The sequence below is a fragment of the Sander lucioperca genome, chromosome 12 (genome assembly GCF_008315115.2).
Source record: "Sander lucioperca isolate FBNREF2018 chromosome 12, SLUC_FBN_1.2, whole genome shotgun sequence".
Lineage (NCBI taxonomy): Eukaryota > Metazoa > Chordata > Actinopteri > Perciformes > Percidae > Sander > Sander lucioperca.
The window spans coordinates 10930816-10950696 of NC_050184.1; the positions used below are offsets into that span (position 1 = coordinate 10930816).

Below are 19881 nucleotides of genomic sequence, written 5' to 3' on the forward strand. Positions count from 1 at the left end.
GTTAATCTTGATCGCTATAAATATGCATGTACTTTGTTTGGGGGGGGGGGGGGGAAACCCGACCCAAATCGGTGCTGTCAACACGGAGTAGCTACAGCTACGTGTACAAGCTTCCACTCAGCTAAAACAGCAGTTGTGAGGGCAAGTTTTAGAGTGCCTTTTGTGCCTCTTAACAGACACAAAACGCAATTAAAATGTCTGTGCAGCGTGAACAGGGCCCTTACGTGACAAGATGCGTTTTCAACTCAGACATTGTCTAAATTCACCTGGTCCCTGTCTCGATCCTGCTGCTAGCTGCCGTCCGGTGAGTGTGTTCAGCCAGGCTTCTGTGATTATCATCCCGACAACAATCCATGGAGCGGCGGTGGTCTGGGTATGTGGCTAGGTCATACCTTCGCGATGAAAACTTTAAGTTTATCCCCCTCAAAAATGGGTAGTTGAGCACTGTAGTGGTTATGACCTTATCAGTGACTATGTAACTACATGGAAACGGGCCAAATGATGCCTGTGGCTTGATAGCGTTTAGAGAAGGTAGCTGTAGTCTCGCGCTGAAGTCCTGTTGTAGCACGAAAAGGGGAAACTGTGCAGATCGTGCTGCTTTTTTTTTTTTTTTTTTTTTTAGGGGGAATAGACTTCAAGATGTGACATGACCTGTCCTCTGGAGGACATAGCCAGACCACCGTCGCTCCGTGGATTGTTGTCAGGATGATAATCACAGAAGCCTGTCTGAATACACTCACCGGACGGCAGCTAGCAGCAGGATCGAGACAAGGACCAGGGTAGGTGAATTTAAAGTCTGAGTTGAAAACTCATCTTGTCACGTAAGGGCCCTGTTCATGTTGCACAGACATTTTAATTGCATTTTGTGTCTGTTAAGAGGCACAAAGCCACTCTAAAACTTGACCTGACAACTGCCGTTTTAGCTCAGGGGACGCTTGTACACGTAGCTGAAGCTACTCCGTGTTGACCGCACAGATTTGGGTTGTTTATTTATTTATTTTTTTTTAAACGAAAGTACACGCATATTAATAGCGATCAAGATTAACGTAAAAATTGGCCGGAATTCTCCATAACATTAGCAGCTGTAGCTACAATGGCTGAACAAAGAAAACACAAACCTACCGACACTCAAGCTAAACTGCAAACACTGGCATATGCAGTAAAATGCATGAAAACAGGATTACATTTTAAGTCTAACTCAGACATTATTTGCTGCTTAAAAAATTCTATAAGTTGATAATTAACACAAATCTTCAGGTCTAAGTTAGTCAATGTAAGTTTAACAAATGTTACCTGAAGGAAACTTGTCTAGTTTGTAAACACTAAAATAAGGATATTTGGACAGTTATGCTGATTGTGCTTTCAGAAAGCATCAAAAGGATTTATTAACATTACTACACGTGGTTCAAAAAGCTGTACATAAATCAGAAATGTTACATTTGTCAACAGGCAACATTTCAATCACATGAAATTCTAAAGGATCACATTTCCTGTGCTCCCTGAAGTAAAAGGATATTTTGTTGCATGTTGTCAAACCTTAGCCTTAATGTCCCACAATGTTAATCTGTTACAATGACTTCATGGAGCGTGTGAATGAGTGTAAACCTCAGGTTGTCCACAGCAACGACTACCAAATAACTGTCAAGTTGCTGATGTCACTGGAGAGGTCTGTCTTCGACGGGTAGACGACCTTCAGGTTGCCGTCCTGGTCCACTGTGCGGACCTGCTGAACGATCAGTTGGCTGGAGGTCTCACTGCTGGCCGCCGGCTCTTGTGGGCCTTCCCCTTCCCCGTCTGATCCCGCCTCCTCCCGATTCTCCGCCGTGAACTTGTTCAACTCTGCCATTTTCTGTGGTGAAACAGGAAATGCACTTCAAATGGGTGCTTTGTTGTTGCATTTATGTGATGGACTTGAGAGATTGTTCTGAGGTTTAGATAAATAAAAAAAAATAAAGTAAAATAAACCCAAAGCAGGGCTTGGGAGAGAGGTAATGAACCTAAAGACAAGATGTGTCCCAAATCCATAAACCATACTATATACTAATTCTATGCAGAATCGACAACATGCTAATTGTTATAGCAATTAGTATAGTAAAAAAGGGCCCAAACAATGTCAGTCCATATGTTCAAAACCTTTGTCCAGATGGCACAGTTTCATGAAGATACAAATTAGGATGAATTTGAATGTTTGTAGCGACCTAAAAGTAAAGTTTCTTCTAGAGCCTCCATCAGGCCAAAATTGCTACTTGTCCACAGGAAATATTAATGTGAAAATTTCCGAGCACTGAACTTTCCAGGATTTTTCCTCTAGAGCCACAAATCATACATAAAGTTACCTTAAAACTATTGATTAATCCATATTATCTAAAAGTGACAGCATCTAATTCATGTTGGTGTCTTTTAGTTTTCACATAAATAGTGATGACAAAGGTCCAGGCTTGGACCTAGATGCAGAGAAAGATAATGTTATGAAATTATGAAAATCAAATCAAAAGTTTTATTAAACTTGACTCATTGTTCTTGACAGAAAAGAGAGGAAAAGTGAATCTTACTACAATCAGAGCGTCCATAACATCTTTACAGGTCTGCAGGCTGGCTGCACTTGTCACCTCCAAGAACAACTCTTTAGTAGACTTCTTGATCTGTAAAGTACAATCAGCTGATCATGTTATTATTTCTATTATACAGTGAGAAGACGGAGACAAACTGTGGGACAATGTGGCATGACAGATGTGTTACTGGGTTTAGTTTTCTCTGTGGACATCATTTCCACAGTATGACAGTATTCATATGAAATGTTCTCTTATCGGAGGATAAAATATGATAACCAGGAAGAAAACAGACATACAAACCTTGGTTTTCTCACTGTTGGTAATAGGTGGGAATGAGATCACATGTCCCTCTGCATCCATTAGGCAGGGATACATTTCTTTTCCCTGCAGAAGCTGCAGGTATCTGTAAAAAAAAAGTTTAAAGACAACATTATAAAAGGTCTTAAGCAAATGTAATAAATACATAGCAGGTGATATTCTTTCGATGATAAACTCAAAAAATTCAGATTCAACTCTGTCGGGGCTGTCAGCAGTGAAGATTCTTTGATTTGTAGGTTTCATTTGGTGTGTGTGTGAGAGAGACACTGATCTTGTCAAGTAGTTGCTTCATCTTCCTGACTGGTCTATATTAAACTGACATTTGATCAACCCAGTAGCACTTGTCATGTAGGACTTTACTTAAAGCACACTGTTAATGCATTAACCACAGATATAAAAAACAACAGTGGTTTAGATGTTATAAGTCAGACATGTCTATCATAACCAAGATCAATCCTAATTTTTCTGCATTTTCTTTTTAACACGTACCGATTACACCTACCTGCCGAAATGTGGGCTTAATAAGCATGTGATGCCTTATAATGTGTTAACAACTCATTGCTCATTCAACACTGAGGATGAAACAAATCAGACTAAAGCTGTGGTCCAACCAACATACTTACACTGCCCTCATGTGTTTAAACCATAGCCTCTAAAAATAGCATCCCAAGTTACACAGATGTCTTGTACAAAACTTTAATAGAAAGTGTTTTGGTATACAAGTTGTCTTTAATTTTGAAAATCAATTTATGTCTCAAACACAAAGGTTTTAACCTAAACTTCCCTCCCTGGACTCCAGCCTGCAGATATCTAATGAGGATCTAAGTTGCACTGACTTGTGGAGGCCAGTGACATTCTGCCTCTTCTTCTGCTTCCTCAGCTCCTCTGCCTCCAGCTGAAGGTGTCTTATCAGCTCGACGGCCGTCATCTCCTTCCGACCCAGCGACACAACCTAAAAAACACGTGTTCTCATAAGAGCTTCATGGTGACAAATACAATAGATCAAGTAACAACTAAACTGAAAATGACAAGAACTCACACAAGACTTACCTGAATGCCAATACAACTCTGATCATTTTAACTATGATTGGTTTACTGCATATGACATATTTTTGGTGTCTGGCTGGCATTAGAATTGACATACCTTCAGCTGGGTAGGTGGTTTGACATCATACATCAGGGGAGCTTTGAGAAGCTGCACATCATGAGTTGCAATGGTTGCGATGGTCCTTTTACCGCACAAGTCGTCATGAAGCTTTGTCTAGAAAAACCACAGGTGAGTATTTTGTGTTACTACACTGCACACTTATTTTATTAGTCATGCACCACTAAACTGGTAGGCCTACAATGTATACCACCTTGGGAGGGGACCTTACCTGAGCCACCAGGAACCGTTTGAGTGCGTTTCCAGACTTCAGGTTCATGCCTCTGACCACGCAGCACACCAAGTATGGTCGAACATCTTTCACCTCAGCACTCACTGTGACGGTGAGAGCTGTAGGAGTGTCCGAGACATGGAGAACCCTCACCACCATCTTGTTCAGTTCCTCCACCTCGTCCTGTCCGTCTGCCACCTTCTCCTTCTTTTTCCTCTGCTGCCTTTTCCCCTTGTCTGCCTTGCGACCCCCGTCCGCGTCACCTCCGTCCTCTCCCTGTCTTCCTTTTCCTTTTCCTCTGAGGTAGTCGAGGATGGACTTGGTCTGGCAGCCGTTGACCATCTTTTCCAGACGTTTGTCGTTCAACTTGTTGCCTTTGAAGTGAATCTCCTTCAGCTTGGAGCAGTCACTCAGGTCAGAGGGGATCTCAGTCAGCTTGTTGTTAGAGAGGTCCAGCACCTGGGAACACAGACATTTTTAGTGTTAGGTAAGACAACATACACACACACACACACACACACACACACACACACAGTATACTTCATATACAGATACATAATTGCCAGTCTCTCTTGTGTTGAGGTTGCCCACCAAACTCTGTTTAAATATCTGACATTTTCGTGCTACATTGCATATTAGCAAATGTGAAACCTCGTTAGCTAGAATTTCAGATATACACCATACATAGTAACAGCTTCTTTTAAATTCGGAGTACATTTGATCCACCCAGTAGCACTTGATATGCATATAAGAGCCAGTGCTTGAACGATAGATCTGGGATTGATATGCGGCCCACCTTTAGAGCAGCTAGCTTGTGAACATCTCCACTCAGCTGTTCAATGGAGTTGTCAGAGGCGACCAGTGTGCTGAGGAGATCTAGTCTCTCGGAGTAGAAATCAGCAGGGAAACCGGTGATGCGATTCTTAGAGATGTTGATGGTGGAGAGCTTAGTGCACTGGATCAGTCCCTCTGGCAGGACCTTTAGGCTGTTACAGCTCACATTGAGAGTGTTTAGCTCCTTTAACTGAGTGATTCCCTCTGGTAAAACGCTGAGGTTGTTGACTGAAAGGTCCAGGACCTTCAGGGACTTCAGTTTACCGACGACATTCGGGATGGAGACGAGCTTGTTCCTGCACAAGATAAGGCTTTGAAGGTTTGTCAGATGTTGGATGTCCTCGTGGATTTCTGTCAAACTCGGGCACTGGCTAACTTCCAGATAATTCAGCAGTGTGAGGGAATAGATAGCAGAGGCAAGTCCCCCGTTAGAGGAAATCCTCTTGTCAAAAGTTGGACCCTGGAAAACCAGTTCACGTCTCTTCTCTGTCGCTGCTTTCTCTATTTCTGGCCATTTCTCCATGTCATCCATGCTGCTTAACGACCGACTAGTTGTCAAGATAACCGAGACACTAAAATACATAACATCCGTTTAGACATTTCAAAATAAAGTACTATGTTGTTGATATACAGGTTTGTGGATGATGAATGACGAGTACTATCTACTTTTAAACAACTTCAATTATTTAAATAATTCTGAGCCTTCATTATAAAGCTTGCGCATTTCGTATTCATATATCGCATATTTTTTATTTATTTATATTTTTGTGGAATATTTATATCACGAGTCTTGCTCGCCCCTGCATATTCACTGAGTTTACCAAGTTACCGCTTTATTTTGGAGACAAATGTTTGACTTCCTGTTGTAACAGGCACGATGTTCTGCTCCACCCATGGGCCAGGAAGAAGTTGTGAAAACGCATTATAAAATGTACTTTTGAATATGTTTATCAATATAATAGTAGCCAAAATGTAGACAGAAACATAATACAATCAGAGGTAGGTCCCGGAACAGTTAAAAATACAAATAACGGCTGATTTTAAAAAGCTACTTGTACGCGTGTAAAACTACATTTAACACAATCCATTGCGACTGACGACAGTCATACTATTGCGCATGTCCGCGCTGGTTGTTGTCAGCGGTGGTTATGGAGATGAGATGGGACTACGAACTGTCAACATTACGGTGATGTTTGTGGTAAGATATCTTTGAAATACCTACAAGAAAATGTTATTAACTCTAAAAGGTATACCTACAAAAGATAGAAAATAACGAACGGCAGTTGTCAGGACTTTTTTTTTTTTAATTTTAGCCGGTCAAAATACCAGCTAATGTTGCTGTAAGACGACTAACGTTAGCTAGCAATGTTGCCTGATTGAGTAGTTAACTGTTAGCTAGCGTTAATGCCCCCGCCCAACACGTTCAAGTCAGTAAGAAGGGCTTCTCTGTTCTCCTCCTACCCAAGAGAGTTGTGTATGCCATTTCCAAGATAGTTTTTTTTTTTTATCTGAAGAGAACCATATACGCTAAACTTCATGCAGTAAACTGGCCGTTTAATATTTTCTGTCTACTGTGACACAAATAAACCCTTCAACAAATCTTTAAGCCTCTTGCATTTGACATAACGTTACTACAGCTCCTACTGACATACTACTGACATACACGATGAATAAAGTACAAGTTAACATTGCTACCGGTACCAAAGGTTGTGAATATATTCTGTTATTGTTCTGTAAGTTACGGAATGAAATAAATATATTTTTATTCTATTCTTTATTAAAAGTAGTCATTGATGTGTAATTGATGAGCACCATTTCATTTGCTCAAGGCTAGTGATATTACACAGTGGTGTATCGGTGTATTGCCTCTGGTTGTAAGTGCTTTAACGTTAGATGGACTAGGTTCTGTGACAGTCCTTGAGATTATTCTATACACGTGGTTGGGTACATTTGTCAGTAGGAGTGCTGATACAATACCTGAGTTTGGTTACTGATACCTAAATTATACTTTTTTCATTATTTTACCTTGAGAAATATACACATTTGTTTCTACAAAACAATTTTTTCATTCAGAAAAAGAAGCCAAAGTTCTCAAATGTTGAACTCAAGCACCCATACAAGAACACTATGTTAAAGGTGCAGTAGGTAAGACTTATAAAACTAACTTTCTGTCATATTTGCTGAAACTGACCCTATGTTCCAGTAGAACTACATGAAGCAGGTAATTGAAAAAAAAAAAAGTCTGGCTCCTCTGACACCACCTACAGCCTGTAGTGCGATTTGTAAAAATCCACAGCTCCCTGTTCAGATGCACCAATCAGGGCCGGGGGGGGGGGGGGTCTAACTGTGTGTCACTGCTCATGCACACTCATTCATTCTCCCTTGTGGGGGGAGGGGCTTAGGAGACCATTTTGGGCTTTAGCAGAAAGGGGGGAGGGACTGAGAAGTTGTCGATGTTCAAATTTTTTGGCTAAGTCCTGGATCTTCTAAAATTGGCAAACATTTCAATCTGGAACTATCTGCTCAAAGAATTAGTAAGCTTGGACTGAACATCTCACCAGACATATAATGCCAGTTTTCAGTCCTTAACTGTACTTGGTGCAATGGACACATTTCAGTCTGTAAGAAAGACGTTAAACTTAGACTTAAAAATATGTAGTTTCTTGGTTTAAACTAGACATACTATACAGAGGCTTATAATTATTTTGTCACCCATTGTCAGTAGAGCAGCTCCAGGCATTATGCCAGCCAGTGTAATGGTAGATGCAGATAGTGAAATCACTCTCAATGGCATCTTCACACTTATCGTCACTAATTGAATTTCTTTGCTCTTTCAGATATTAAATATTAGATATTAAAAGAATAACATTTCTTATTTGTGTTCTATCAGTGTCCATTGGAGGGATGCCCAGAAAGATTGGATTCATTGTGGTCAACTCTTCAAGTCATGAGGACAACTTCAGTGCCAAGGAGCTCATGGTCCATGCACCCACAGTCAATGGCTGGAGATCCAGCAGGTACATTAACACAGCACTTTACTTTCAAAAACATGTCACTTTCATGCATGGCAGCTCTATGTCTTCCTAAGCTGCAAGAGCAATACAAACCTTGGCAGTTTTTCATCATTTTGTTCTACCTTCTTATATAACTCAACATTGTATGAATCAAATATTCCGCAGGCTCTGCTCCTACCCTCAGCACATCACCCTCCAGCTGGTGGAGAGAAGTAGAGTGAGGAAACTGCAGCTGCTGGCCCACCAGTACTTGATCCCAGCGAAGGTGGAGTTCCACATTGGAGATGCTCTCCCTGAAACCAGCACATCAGGTTTCCCTGGGCAGCTTCGCAGACTCGGGTGAGACTCCAGACTTGGTCATGCTCAGTTTTGACTTCTACCCTTTTGTGTATTTTTTCTATAATTGCACATTAGATTAATGCAAGATCGTTTCGGAGATTAGGATGATGCAGCATACACAAAGTTGTTTTTAAGTGCTCAAGTGAAATGGCTTTTTCTGGTGGGGACAGTCTTGCTTAGGCACCTGGTGATGATGCTCTCCAGACATTCAGCTTAGTTCCTTTTTAGGGCTGCACGACATGAGGAAAATAAGCGATACGCGATAACGTTGTTGAATATTGCGATAATGATATTACTTGGGATAAATTAACAGATATTAAAATGTACTCAGTTCTGCCTTTCTGTTGCTTTCAGTATTCTTCTAAAATACAACAAATTACTTGTTGAATCTAAAACAAATAAAAGGAAATCATTTCTAACATTCTTTTATTGAACAAATTGAACATTGAATTGACAATAACAGGCACCACTAAAAAAGAATGACAGTTACACTTTAAAGTACAGTTGTCTACTGATATTTTCTTTCAACTAACATAAAAAATCTCATAGTGTCTATTGTCTATATGTCGCAACATTTCGCGATATGTATATTGCGCCAGTTGATATCGCAATGACGATAAAAAAAACGATATATTGTGCATTCCTAGTTCCTTTTGATCTGGTTTTGATAGTGTATCTAACCACTCCAGGAAAGACGTTCATGCAGAAAATCTCTATGGCAAAGCCATGTTGGATCTCCAAAAGGCATTTCATAGTCTAGGTTATGGCATTTTGCTGTATACATTAAGAGCCATTAGTTACAGTATGAATTACCCCACAGGGATAAACAAAGTACAAACAAACAAAGTATCTGTACAGTGTATCATCACAAAATTAAAATGTAGCAATGCATTTTAGTCTTGCTTATGTCAGCATAGGAGTTGGACTGAAAAACAACACTATTTTCTCACCACAGGTACGTGTCTTTGTCGGACAATGAGAAGACAGGCTTCAAAGCTCGGGAGCTGAAATCAGTCCATGTAGATGCCATCGGAACATACCTGAGAATAACCTTCCATAGGAGCCATGTCAACCATTATAATCACCACAATCAGGTAGTCTGGTAGACGGTAACGATGCACCGACACCACTATTTCACTGCCGAAAACTTTTGTCTGATGCAGAAGACTGATCCAAACTGTGAGCAACGTGGTTTATGTGTTGTTCTACTTTGTTTGTGAGTTGTAAAAAGTTTTTTAGTCAGTGTTGCCTTCCAGAACTAATTAGGTTACATTAATGAGAAATAAACAACAACAACAACATATTGTTTAAAAGTATCTCACCAAAAACAGCAGCTATAGAAGCAGCCATTTCTGCAAACAGTGTCTTTCAAGCATTAGTGTTTTCAGATTATTTAAAGTCATTGGCTATTTTTCTGGAATTTCTTCCAGTGTTTGAAGCACAGAAATTATTTGTCTTGTTTTCTGCTGCATGAGGCTCCGGACCCAGTAGCAGCACTATATGGAGGATATATTTATTCATAATTCAAATTGAAAGTCCAAAGAGAAAACGAAGCAAGATCAAATTAAAAATATTATTATTTTACTACGCTACTAGGAAAAGTCATGCCATAATTGAATTTAAAAAAGAAAAAGGAAATTGAAAAAGCAAAGTTGAAATGTAAAATGATAATTTGAAAATGTAAAGTGCAATGTAAAAAGTCAAATTTAAAATGCAAAGCTTAAATATAAATACTTAAACTGAAATCTTTGAAATTTATTATTGATTGAATATCGCAATGGAAATAAGACAAGAGAAACATCAAATATGAAACTCAAAATGTGAAATGGAAAAGAAATCTCAAATAGAAAAAAAGATTTTTTTTTATTTTAGCCTTTGCACTTTATAATTTGAAATTTGAAATTTTATCTTTTGAATTTTACATTTGGCAATTGCCCTTTGACATTTGAAGATTCACCTTTTCCATTTGGATTTATTAACATTTGGCTTTTCCATTTGGATTTGGCGTATGTCAAAAGTGTATGTAAATGAGGAGGTGTGGCCCAAAGGCTGGTGGGAGGGTCTGAAACGAAAGGGGTGCAGAGGCACCTTATGGACAGCAGGGGGAACTGACTCCCCCTTTTTTTCTATTTTATTGATATTGCGATTTTCAATCAATAATAGATTTCAAGGATTTCAGTTTAAGCATTTATATTTAAGCTTTGCATTTTAAATTTGACTTTTTACATTGCACTTTACATTTTCAAATTATCATTTTACATTTCAACTTTGCTTTTTCCGTTTCCTTTTTCTTTTGTAAATTCAATTATGGCATGACTTTTCCTAGTAGCGTAGTAAAATAATAATATTTTTAATTTGATCTTGCTTCGGTTTCTCTTTGGACTTTCAATTTGAATTATGAATAAATATATACTCCATAGCACTAAACCTGGTATTCAGTAGGAACACAGACCAGAGCACCCCACCCTAAAGTGTCATTATAATGATGTGTTTTGGTGACATGAGAACATTTTAAAGACTACTGTAAATGTGGCTGATAGATACAGTATGTTAAAGAAAACATACATTTTAGCTTAATTCAAACGTGTTCTATAGCTGCCTTCCAATATTAAATTGAGTGGTTTCCCTTGAAATGTGTTTAAAAACTGCTTTAGTAGACACTCTTGAGAATACATTTATTTATTCATCTTGCCAATTATATCCTCAACTGCATAAGCTTCATTTGCATTTGCAAAAGTGCATGCGTACAAATGATTAGTTGTATGATCATTTAGTGGATTGAGAGAAAATTATAGTAATATATAGATTATGTTTGATTATACAGTTTTTTTCAATTGCTAACAAGTGTTTACCTATACTTAAGATACTTTTTCAAAACTCTTAACACACATTTTAACCACATTTTGTTCATTAAATACCAACTCTACATTTCAAAATGCAAACACCCCAAGAGGAACAGATAGTCAATCATAGCACAACAACTTTCTAAATACTAACAGTTGATGGCATTACAAAAACTGCATTACTTTTCATGTTTCAGTTCTACCTGCATACAATTGACAATATGAAATCCATTGATTTTTGTAATTAAGCTATTTTTACGTACTTCCCTATATTTTTGGCTTGAGGGGCGAATGTGTGCATTTTTGGCAACAAGGGAATGAGTCATTTGTACTTTATAGAATGTACAGTAGAAAGAACTGTATGTGACAGAATTGCGGAAGTAAAAACTTTACTAGCAACAGGAAATGCAGCCAGTGATCAACATATAATCCAACCTTTGTGGCTTTTGGTTCAAAATGTGTAAGAATAATGTCAAATACACAATTACAGCGAAACAAAAAAGGCCCAGAAGAGAAAACAAAACAAGAAAGCACAGTACTGTTCTAATCCATGCGATCTTCAGCATTTGGTCACATGTTCTCATCTACATCACATCTTACAGTATGTCGTCTCTCGCTATGCACCTTAGATAGAAACGCTTGGCATGCCTTATCCAGCCCTGGCAGTCATCAGCTGAGATGTCTCTGCAGCCAGCATCCATTGCATCCAGCAGAGTCATGTGGCCGATGATCATACACCTTCCACATCCAGGAAGAACTAAATTCCGAAATGGGTTAAGGAAAGGCGAGCAAGGGGAGAGGAAAAGGGAAACCATTCTTGGATGGGCTGCAAACCAGTTTGTGATTGCATGTGCATGGTGAAATGCTACATTGTCCCATGCAATCACAAATGTCCTCGTGTATCCTCCAACCTGTTCCCTCTCTGCTTCTGGCACCAGTCGTTGGTGGAGGTCATTTAAAAACAAAAGAAGTCGATCAGTGTTGTAGGGACCAATCTGGCATTTCTGCAGGACCAAACCAGCACTTGAGATTGCAGAACACATTGTAATATTTAACTCCACTCTGACCTGGCAAATCAACGGTAGTCCTTTTCCTGATGGCGTTTCTTCCTCACCGACGTGTCTTCTCAATGTTCCAATGTTCATTCAGAAATGCTGCATATTTTGTGGTAACAACATGAATCGTGTTAATGGTATGGCCTGAACAGACCGATGTTGGGCTAATTGTGTTTAGAGTTTTGAAAATGTGACTACAGATTGGACAAACGGATGTTAGTGATTGTAAAAAACTGTAATAGATTATGCAGATTTTTTTTTCCTCAAAGGATGAGGCTGGTTCTTCTGTATTCTCCTTACTGTCAACAAATCCCATAAAAAGACTTAAACCAACAGTGTGTTAGTCCGTCTCTCAGTACTTCCCTCCCTTGTCTGTGGCACTCAGTCCCAAGCCCCATTTGTTCCTGCTAAAAAATTCAATCTATAAAAACAGGTCTCACATATATAGTTTCATTTTTTTATCAGGCTAAATACTTTCCTCAAACAGCCGGGCACTGCTGTTTTTGTCACACATTACTTAAATAGGAGTAAATAGTGCATTTGTTGAGTACTACTTTCAGTAGCGTATTAATACACATTTGGTGCTGAAATCAGTATTAACAGCAGCAGGACAGTGTATGTGCGATTGACTCCAAACAAATTAGTGTGTGTGTTCATCACTGATTAGAAATAAGTTAGATTAGGCTTTGTCTACACAGGCAGTACTTGTTAGTAGGGTCAATTCATTGTTGGTCAGGGGCTTTTCATGTAATTTGTTGATGATAATACACATATAGAATATCACCAGCCTCATCCTTTAAACTGCAGTAAAATATGTCATTATTAACCTCCCACTACACCCATTTACCACATGCATTGATTTTTTTATTTTCTTTCGCTGTTCTGTTCAACCACCTCACCAACATCTGTTTATGATTTCAGGTTGCTTTGGTTGCCATTAATGTTCTGGGAGATTCTTTGGATGGCAATGCGTTTAACACTATTGTAAGTGAGCTCCTCTTCATCCGTCACCCATCTCAGTACTTTCATCCACACAGCATTAGGTGGGGCTGTTGTGCTGTGGTTTTGTGAGACATTGCTCAGTCATCAGTCACTTAAAAAAGGGTTGATTGATGTTTCCTCATCCATCCACTGACACTTTGAACTTTTGGCATGTTAAAATGGGAAACAAGTCCATCAAACGAAACAGGTGAAATAAGTGTTCCTCACATATTATATATCATTTATTTATTCTTCCTAAAACTTCATAAAACAAAACAAATATTCTGATCATGTTCCTCTTCCTGTTATGCTGTTATTGGCTCTGTGCAAAGTTATAAATTGTATTTCTTTTGTTAGAATTCAAAGTAGCAATACTAATATGGAAGGACATATAATACCTATGCAAATCCAGTACAATAAATAGATATTGCGTGGGTGTTTTATGTAGTATTTATTAGTATTGACTGATCCAAAGACACTATTGTGTGTGTGTGTGTGCGCGCGTGTGCGTGTGCGTGGGCGCATAGGTGCGTGTATATGTGTCAGGAATGTAGTAATGAGACACAAAGGGAGGACAGTATGTAATCACACAGGAGGCCTTTAGTTTTCCAGTGTAATCAGATAGCCCTGCAGACAGACAGGTTTTGGAGGACACAAACACACACAGACACAGACACATGGAAAGACACGGACACACACTCGCACAGATTCCAGTGAACAGGCTGTGCATTGTTGCGCCACTAATCCGACTCTGAGCACCTCCACCACAGCAGTGATCTTGCCTGGAGGGTCGGCTTGTTCTCTTATATCTGTTCTGTGAGTGGAAGTTGCGTTTGTCCTGTGGAGGGACATTGTGGTATGGATATAGGGAGAAAGCTTATTTAAGTATGTGCTGCTTTAAATGTGCCAGATCATCCAAATTATGAAGAAAAACACATATTTTCTCTTACCTCTAGGGGGTATCTAGCCACACAGATCTGTCTTGAGATTTCTGCATCTACTCCAATGCAATGGAGGTGTATGGAATTTTGTTCATGGTGATCATAGCTACAGCATTGAAAAAGTGTGATGGTTGATGGTAAATAGAATCTTTTTCGCTGTCACAGAGATTTATTTATTTATTTCAAGTTTATTTAACAGGGACAATGCACACTAATAATACATATGAAAATGTAAAATGTGCCACAATTAGCCAAAAGGCTATTTTACATCTGCTGTCCCTGGACAGATCGTACAATGTCACACCTAAAAAGACAAAAGGATTATAATAGTACATATAGGTTTAGCCCAATACAAGTAAAATTGACTATAAATGTAAAAATTCAAAAAATGACAAAATCAACATCTAAACAAGAACAGATTGTCATTATCAACATCAATACCAGCAAACACATACACACACAAGCTAAACGTTCAGTCCATGTAACCGACAACTTCGTAGGCATAGCACAAGTGGCACAAACAGGCAGGATAGGAAACAAACAAAGTAGCAGCAAGATTTAGTGTCTACATGTAATGTCGACAGTCCTGATTACCTGTTAGCCACTTCTTTAAGTTAATAGCCACTTCTTTAAGTTAATAGCCACTTCTTTAAGTTAAGATGTTAAATCTGCCTTCATGGCCTCCATCATGTCTCCATATATAAATCTGCTCTGTGGATGTCAAAGGTTTTCTCTTAGTTTTTCCATTAAGTACCATGATATGTGAAAATGGGCTCTGGGAAAAAGGCCTAGAGGTGTGTTATTCCGGTATCTTTGAGGTTCCCTGTTATGCTGAATTATTTACCCAACACATCGTCACCACTTTTCATAGGGGCTATTTTTCTTTGTTGCAGAGTAGTTTCAGAAAACTAATCACTGCCTGTGGACTGCCTATTGCTATGCTATTGCTATTATTTTTAAATGATGTGCATACTGCAGACTAAATTCCATTCATCTGTATCATAATTGAGTGGAGGCAGCCTGAAACTGAGCATGAAAACAAAAATGTGCTTATGGCCAGTGCAAAAACATCAGAGCTAATCGGTGTCGATGACTGATGAAGATAATGTGACATTAACGCTTAAAAAAATATTACTTGTTATGTTATAAGTAGTCTCGCTTTGCCAGACCATCCTCCACACTCTGCGGAGGAGGGTGTGGCTAGTCCACATAGCATTCCGGGATGGGAGAGAAACGTGCTCTGGGTTATTGGCATTTCTTTAAACCAATCACAATCGTCATGGTCAGCGCTAAACTCCGCATGGAGCCGCTGCGAAATAGCCTCGGGAAGGAACTTGTTTTGGTGAAAGGTGTACGTTCAAAAGTTGATTTAGTCGTGCGAGAAAGAACTCAGATTGGACAGATAGTCTAGCTAAGTGTCTAAATTTACCATGTAGAGAGCTGCAGTTAACATCCTCGTGAATCCGCCGGAGTTTAAAATTCCAACACAAAGAAAGCGGAATTAAACGGACATCGGTGAAAAGATATGCATCTGGCGGAATTTCCTGCGGCACCGGAGCAATCCCAGAAGTGGAACGTCGAGGATATAGACAATGCTATAAGTAACATATTAAACCATCAGTCTATACATCATAGCTTTTTTGCTTCCTCTTAGTAACATTCCACTATCTAAAATAGTGACATATAAAACATTTGGCTGCTTTTTTTATCCTCTTGGAATATATTTTAGCTTATCATTTCAGGCAGAAGAACTACATAGTGTATGATTACATTACATTACATGTCATTTAGCTGACGCTTTTATCCAAAGCGACTTACAATTAAGTGCTTTCAACCCTGAAGGTTCAAACTCCAGACAACAAGTAGTAAGTGCAAGTACATCAGCTTTAAATAAGCAAAACTACAAAGAGCCATATGAAAGTGCAGCTTCAAGATAGATATGTTACAGTAGATAAGTCTGCAGTATTTTTTGTGTTCCTACTTATCACTGGCGAACAGGAAGTTGGCATATTAAATGCTGATTTGGTCCTCATGAAGTACAGCATTATGTCTTCAGTAGACACTGTTTCCTGTTTTTATCATGTTTGGCTGCTTAACACTTCAGGTGATGTTCGCAGTGTACGTACTGTATTGGATTACAAATTTCCATATATGGCTGTAGCCTGGAGGTGCTGATTAATGATTCGATTTGGGTGTGTGTGTGTGTGTGTGTGTGTGTGTGTGTAAGTGTACCTGTATTACTGGCATTTTAAGGTCATTCTGACTGATCCTCACTTTTGAAAGGATGATGTTTTGGTCAGTTTTAGGTTAAGGTAAAGGGTCAAGTTGAAGATCACCTTAAAGCTAATGGTTTTAGAAAACAATTATCAGATTTTTCTGAGCACAGTAATACAAGAGTGTATATATGCATGTGTGTGTGTAATTTGTCCATCTGTTTACCCCCAGCCAAGCAGAGAGCAGCTGATCGAACACTACCTCAACAGTACCCAGCTGGAAGCCGCCTTGGACTCGACCTTCATGGGGTGAGGCTAGGCCATTGAACCCGGGTTTCTTTGTCTTGTGACAATAACATTGTTCAACAAGGCCATTTAGTCTGGAAGCCAACCAATAAGGCATTCAAGGTCACTCACATTTGAAGACAATGCAGGTGGCGGCCCGTACAAAGAGGAAAACACATTGCGAAATATTTCTTTTTTTCTTTTTCTTTTTTATAAATCAACCCCCAAGGGACGGTTCACCTCAGGGTCTCACTTCTTGGGGGTCGGTCAGTGTTTTTCCTCTTTGATCAGGATTTGCACAATACTGAGCCCATGTAACTGATGATGACACAAGTATTCTACTGTACACTGGCATTATATCAAGGGAATTTAGAGACTAAATCAGCTATTCTGTTTTTTTATATTATTACAACGCTGCACAAGTGTAACAAGCTCAGACCTGAGAGAACAAAAGAAATGTTTCAATGTTGAAAATGTTGTTTTTGTGTCCTCTCTTGCCCCCAGTAAATGTGAGTCTATCTCTCCTTTGGACGACCTGGCCTTCGACATGTACCAGGACCCTGAAGTTGCCCACATCATCCGACTCCTGGACCAAAAGAAGCAGGACATGGTCCGGCAGGAGAAATACGAGCAGGCTAAGAATCTGAAGCAGGCCATTGCAGACCTGCAAAAGGTACTGTAGCTGCTGGGAGGCAGACTGGTTGGCTACAATACATTGACACCAAATATTTGCTCTCATGGTTGAGCAGTATGCACCAAAAATACCAGGATGTGTTGTCTCTTTATGTGTTACTCACAGTCAGAAAACGTTTTACAAGAACTAATATTTAAGGCATTCAAAAGATCAAAAAAGGCTTAATTACAGTTACAACATTATTATTAAGCTAACCTAAAGAAATCGCCAACTGGCTCTTGCTCTATACTAAACACACAAACATGAGAATGGTGTCAATGTGATTATGTAACTCTTGGCAAGAAAGCGATTGAGCGTATTTCACCAAAATGTTGAATTATTCCTTTAAGTCACTTACAGATTTTGCACTCTGCTTCATTCACTCACAGTTATTCATTCTAAAGAATATTTTCCCCACACAGCTGGACTGTAAACTGCAATTTTAGTGTGAAAAGTAAAGGGACGAGCTGCCTCAGAACAGTTGATGCAGGTATATTACCATAACAGCAATTTGAGGTTGGACTAAGCTATAACATTTGCATCGTGTTAATGTTGTCTGGAGAATGTGCCTTTGTTTCAGTACAAACAAGTAGAACGTGAACACACAGGTGCACAGACACACAAGCACACATATGCTTTAGTTCCCTGGTTACTGGAAGTATTTTGTTTTCCAGGAAAAGGCAAGTAGATTTTGGCAGAAAATCCCAGGAAAATACGGGAATCTCTACCTTCAGAATTTATTCTAGAACATTTGAACAAGTACATTTACTCAAGAACTGTGCATAAATACAATTTCTACTAGCTTTATACTCCACTACATCATAGTGGGAAAAAGTGTACTATTTAATCCACTACATTTATCTGTATTTACTCAGCAGAATAAGATTTTACACACAAAACATATGATGACTTTATTAAATATGATGCATTTTTATAGATACTACTACTACTACTACTACTACCCCAACAGTATGTTACATAGTGGACCTTAGCACCAGTTACAACATTAAAATGCTTTTTACACATGAATTTATCTATAATAAGAATCCACTATTATATTATGTAACAAATAAACAGTGATAGAGGGTCATACTGCAATGAGCACTACTACTTAGCTGATATTACTTATTTTCTTTTTTTAATGCAGAACTCTACTTCTAGTACCCTGGAAATCCCGAGTTCTCGCGAGAGCACAATTTGAATTCGCTCAGCGAGTCACTCTGGCATTGAGTAATAATGCTCATTAACTATGCTCTTGTAGCTGAGCTGCACCAATCACATCGGTGTATCTGATATAGGCAGGCCAGAGGCAAGCTAAACAGATGACGACAGTTTAATCTACCAGTTAGCTCCGCTGGTAGCTAAGCGTATGGGGCTCTGGACACGTCACCCCGTGTATTGTTGTGATTGGTCGTAGTGTTATCAAGATCAAGCTCAAGGTAAACTTTATTATCCCACTAGGGGGAAATTCATGTGGTCATTCATTACACGTCCTTGTCACAACATATTCTCTAAACATATAGACACCACAGACAAGCCAATAAGCATGTATCGAAAAGAGAATAATACTACAGAAATGACAATGACAGAAATCAACAATAACTGTCAGGGACCCAGCAGTTAGGCAAGAGGAGTCACAAGAGGATTTCAAAAAAGGGTTTTTTTATTTTACCCACAAAATCATTACAACAAAATAAAGATAAAGTTTGGGCCCTTAAAAGAGGTCAAACAAACAAACCGAACTTAAGCTCTGAACATAACAAACTCAAAAATACAACTGACCTCCTATAAGAGAAACAAAAGGGACTTATATACTGGCTGATCAAACCAGGTTTGACACCCAGGGGAAGACTAACAATAACACTAATACATAAACTACAAATAACAAAAAAAACAACTAAACACTTATTCCAAAAGAAATGTAATCTTAATTAACATTAACCGAATAAATGTACTAGATACAACACAAATCAAAACTCAAATATCTTGGGAAAAAATAAAGCTACACCCCCCCCAGACATAAGTAGTGGTAGAGTCCAATTTGGCCACCACCCCTTTAAAGCTGCTGTTGTTCCAGACGCCACCCCTTTGTCCCAGCAGCCTGCATGCCTCACTCCAGGGTGTGGAATCCGCAACACTGGTAAGCTCAAAAGAAAACCGTTATAGCAAAAAGACAATCCAAAACTAATAAAGTATATATGTAAACCAAATCCAGTGTCTTGTACATTATTTAAACTAAATAACTGTTTACAACAAAATATATAATGTGTCTGAAAATATATAGAAACCAATCTTAAGGAAAACAGCATGAACTAAGATAAATGTTAGTGTATGAAGTTACCGCCTTTAAGATGGCTGTGTGGCCACGGCTGTGGCCATCACAATAACAATACAAAAAAATAAACAATACTACAAAAAAGACAAAGACAATCCGACGTCTGACATTTACGATACAAA

At 38.9% G+C, this 19881-nt stretch overlaps 2 protein-coding genes across 5 annotated transcripts in view; one reads left to right on the forward strand and one right to left on the reverse strand.

Moving 5' to 3' along the window:
• Positions 1–1354: 1354 nt before the first annotated feature.
• Positions 1355–5657, reverse strand: LOC116040832 (leucine-rich repeat-containing protein 47-like). Its single transcript, XM_031286512.2, has 7 exons — positions 5043–5657; positions 4247–4705; positions 4015–4131; positions 3707–3822; positions 2853–2955; positions 2553–2642; positions 1355–1849 (listed from the first exon to the last, which is right to left on the reverse strand). Exons 1-7 carry the CDS (start codon positions 5610–5612, stop codon positions 1628–1630), a joined length of 1677 nt encoding a protein of 558 aa, XP_031142372.1. The 5' UTR covers positions 5613–5657; the 3' UTR covers positions 1355–1627.
• Positions 5658–6173: 516 nt separating this feature from the next.
• cep104 (centrosomal protein 104) overlaps positions 6174–19881 on the forward strand; it is a 47931-nt gene continuing 34223 nt past the window's right edge. Inside the window, exons 1-8 of one of the 4 annotated variants that reach the window (XM_031286496.2) lie at positions 6174–6278; positions 7971–8097; positions 8260–8433; positions 9389–9527; positions 13253–13315; positions 16699–16775; positions 16981–17013; positions 17256–17424. In XM_031286496.2, the coding sequence (XP_031142356.1) occupies positions 7985–8097; positions 8260–8433; positions 9389–9527; positions 13253–13315; positions 16699–16775; positions 16981–17013; positions 17256–17424 (768 nt within the window). In that variant the 5' untranslated portion in view covers positions 6174–6278; positions 7971–7984. The remainder of the gene's footprint in view (positions 6279–7970; positions 8098–8259; positions 8434–9388; positions 9528–13252; positions 13316–16698; positions 16776–16980; positions 17014–17255; positions 17425–19881) is intronic. The other 3 variants (XM_031286497.2, XM_031286498.2, XM_031286499.2) reach the window with 3 other exon arrangements.

What these genes read in the sequence shown, in the direction of transcription:
- LOC116040832 (XM_031286512.2), bottom strand. Translation starts at nt 5,612, where the DNA reads ATGGATGACATGGAGAAATGGCCAGAAATAGAGAAAGCAGCGACAGAG. An exon ending in AACGGTTCCTGGTGGCTCAG is followed by an intron (nt 4,132 to 4,246) that starts GTAAGGTCCCCT and finishes TGGTTTTTCTAG; the next exon opens with ACAAAGCTTCATGACGACTT. An exon ending in TTATGGACGCTCTGATTGTA is followed by an intron (nt 1,850 to 2,552) that starts GTAAGATTCACT and finishes GTTTCACCACAG; the next exon opens with AAAATGGCAGAGTTGAACAA.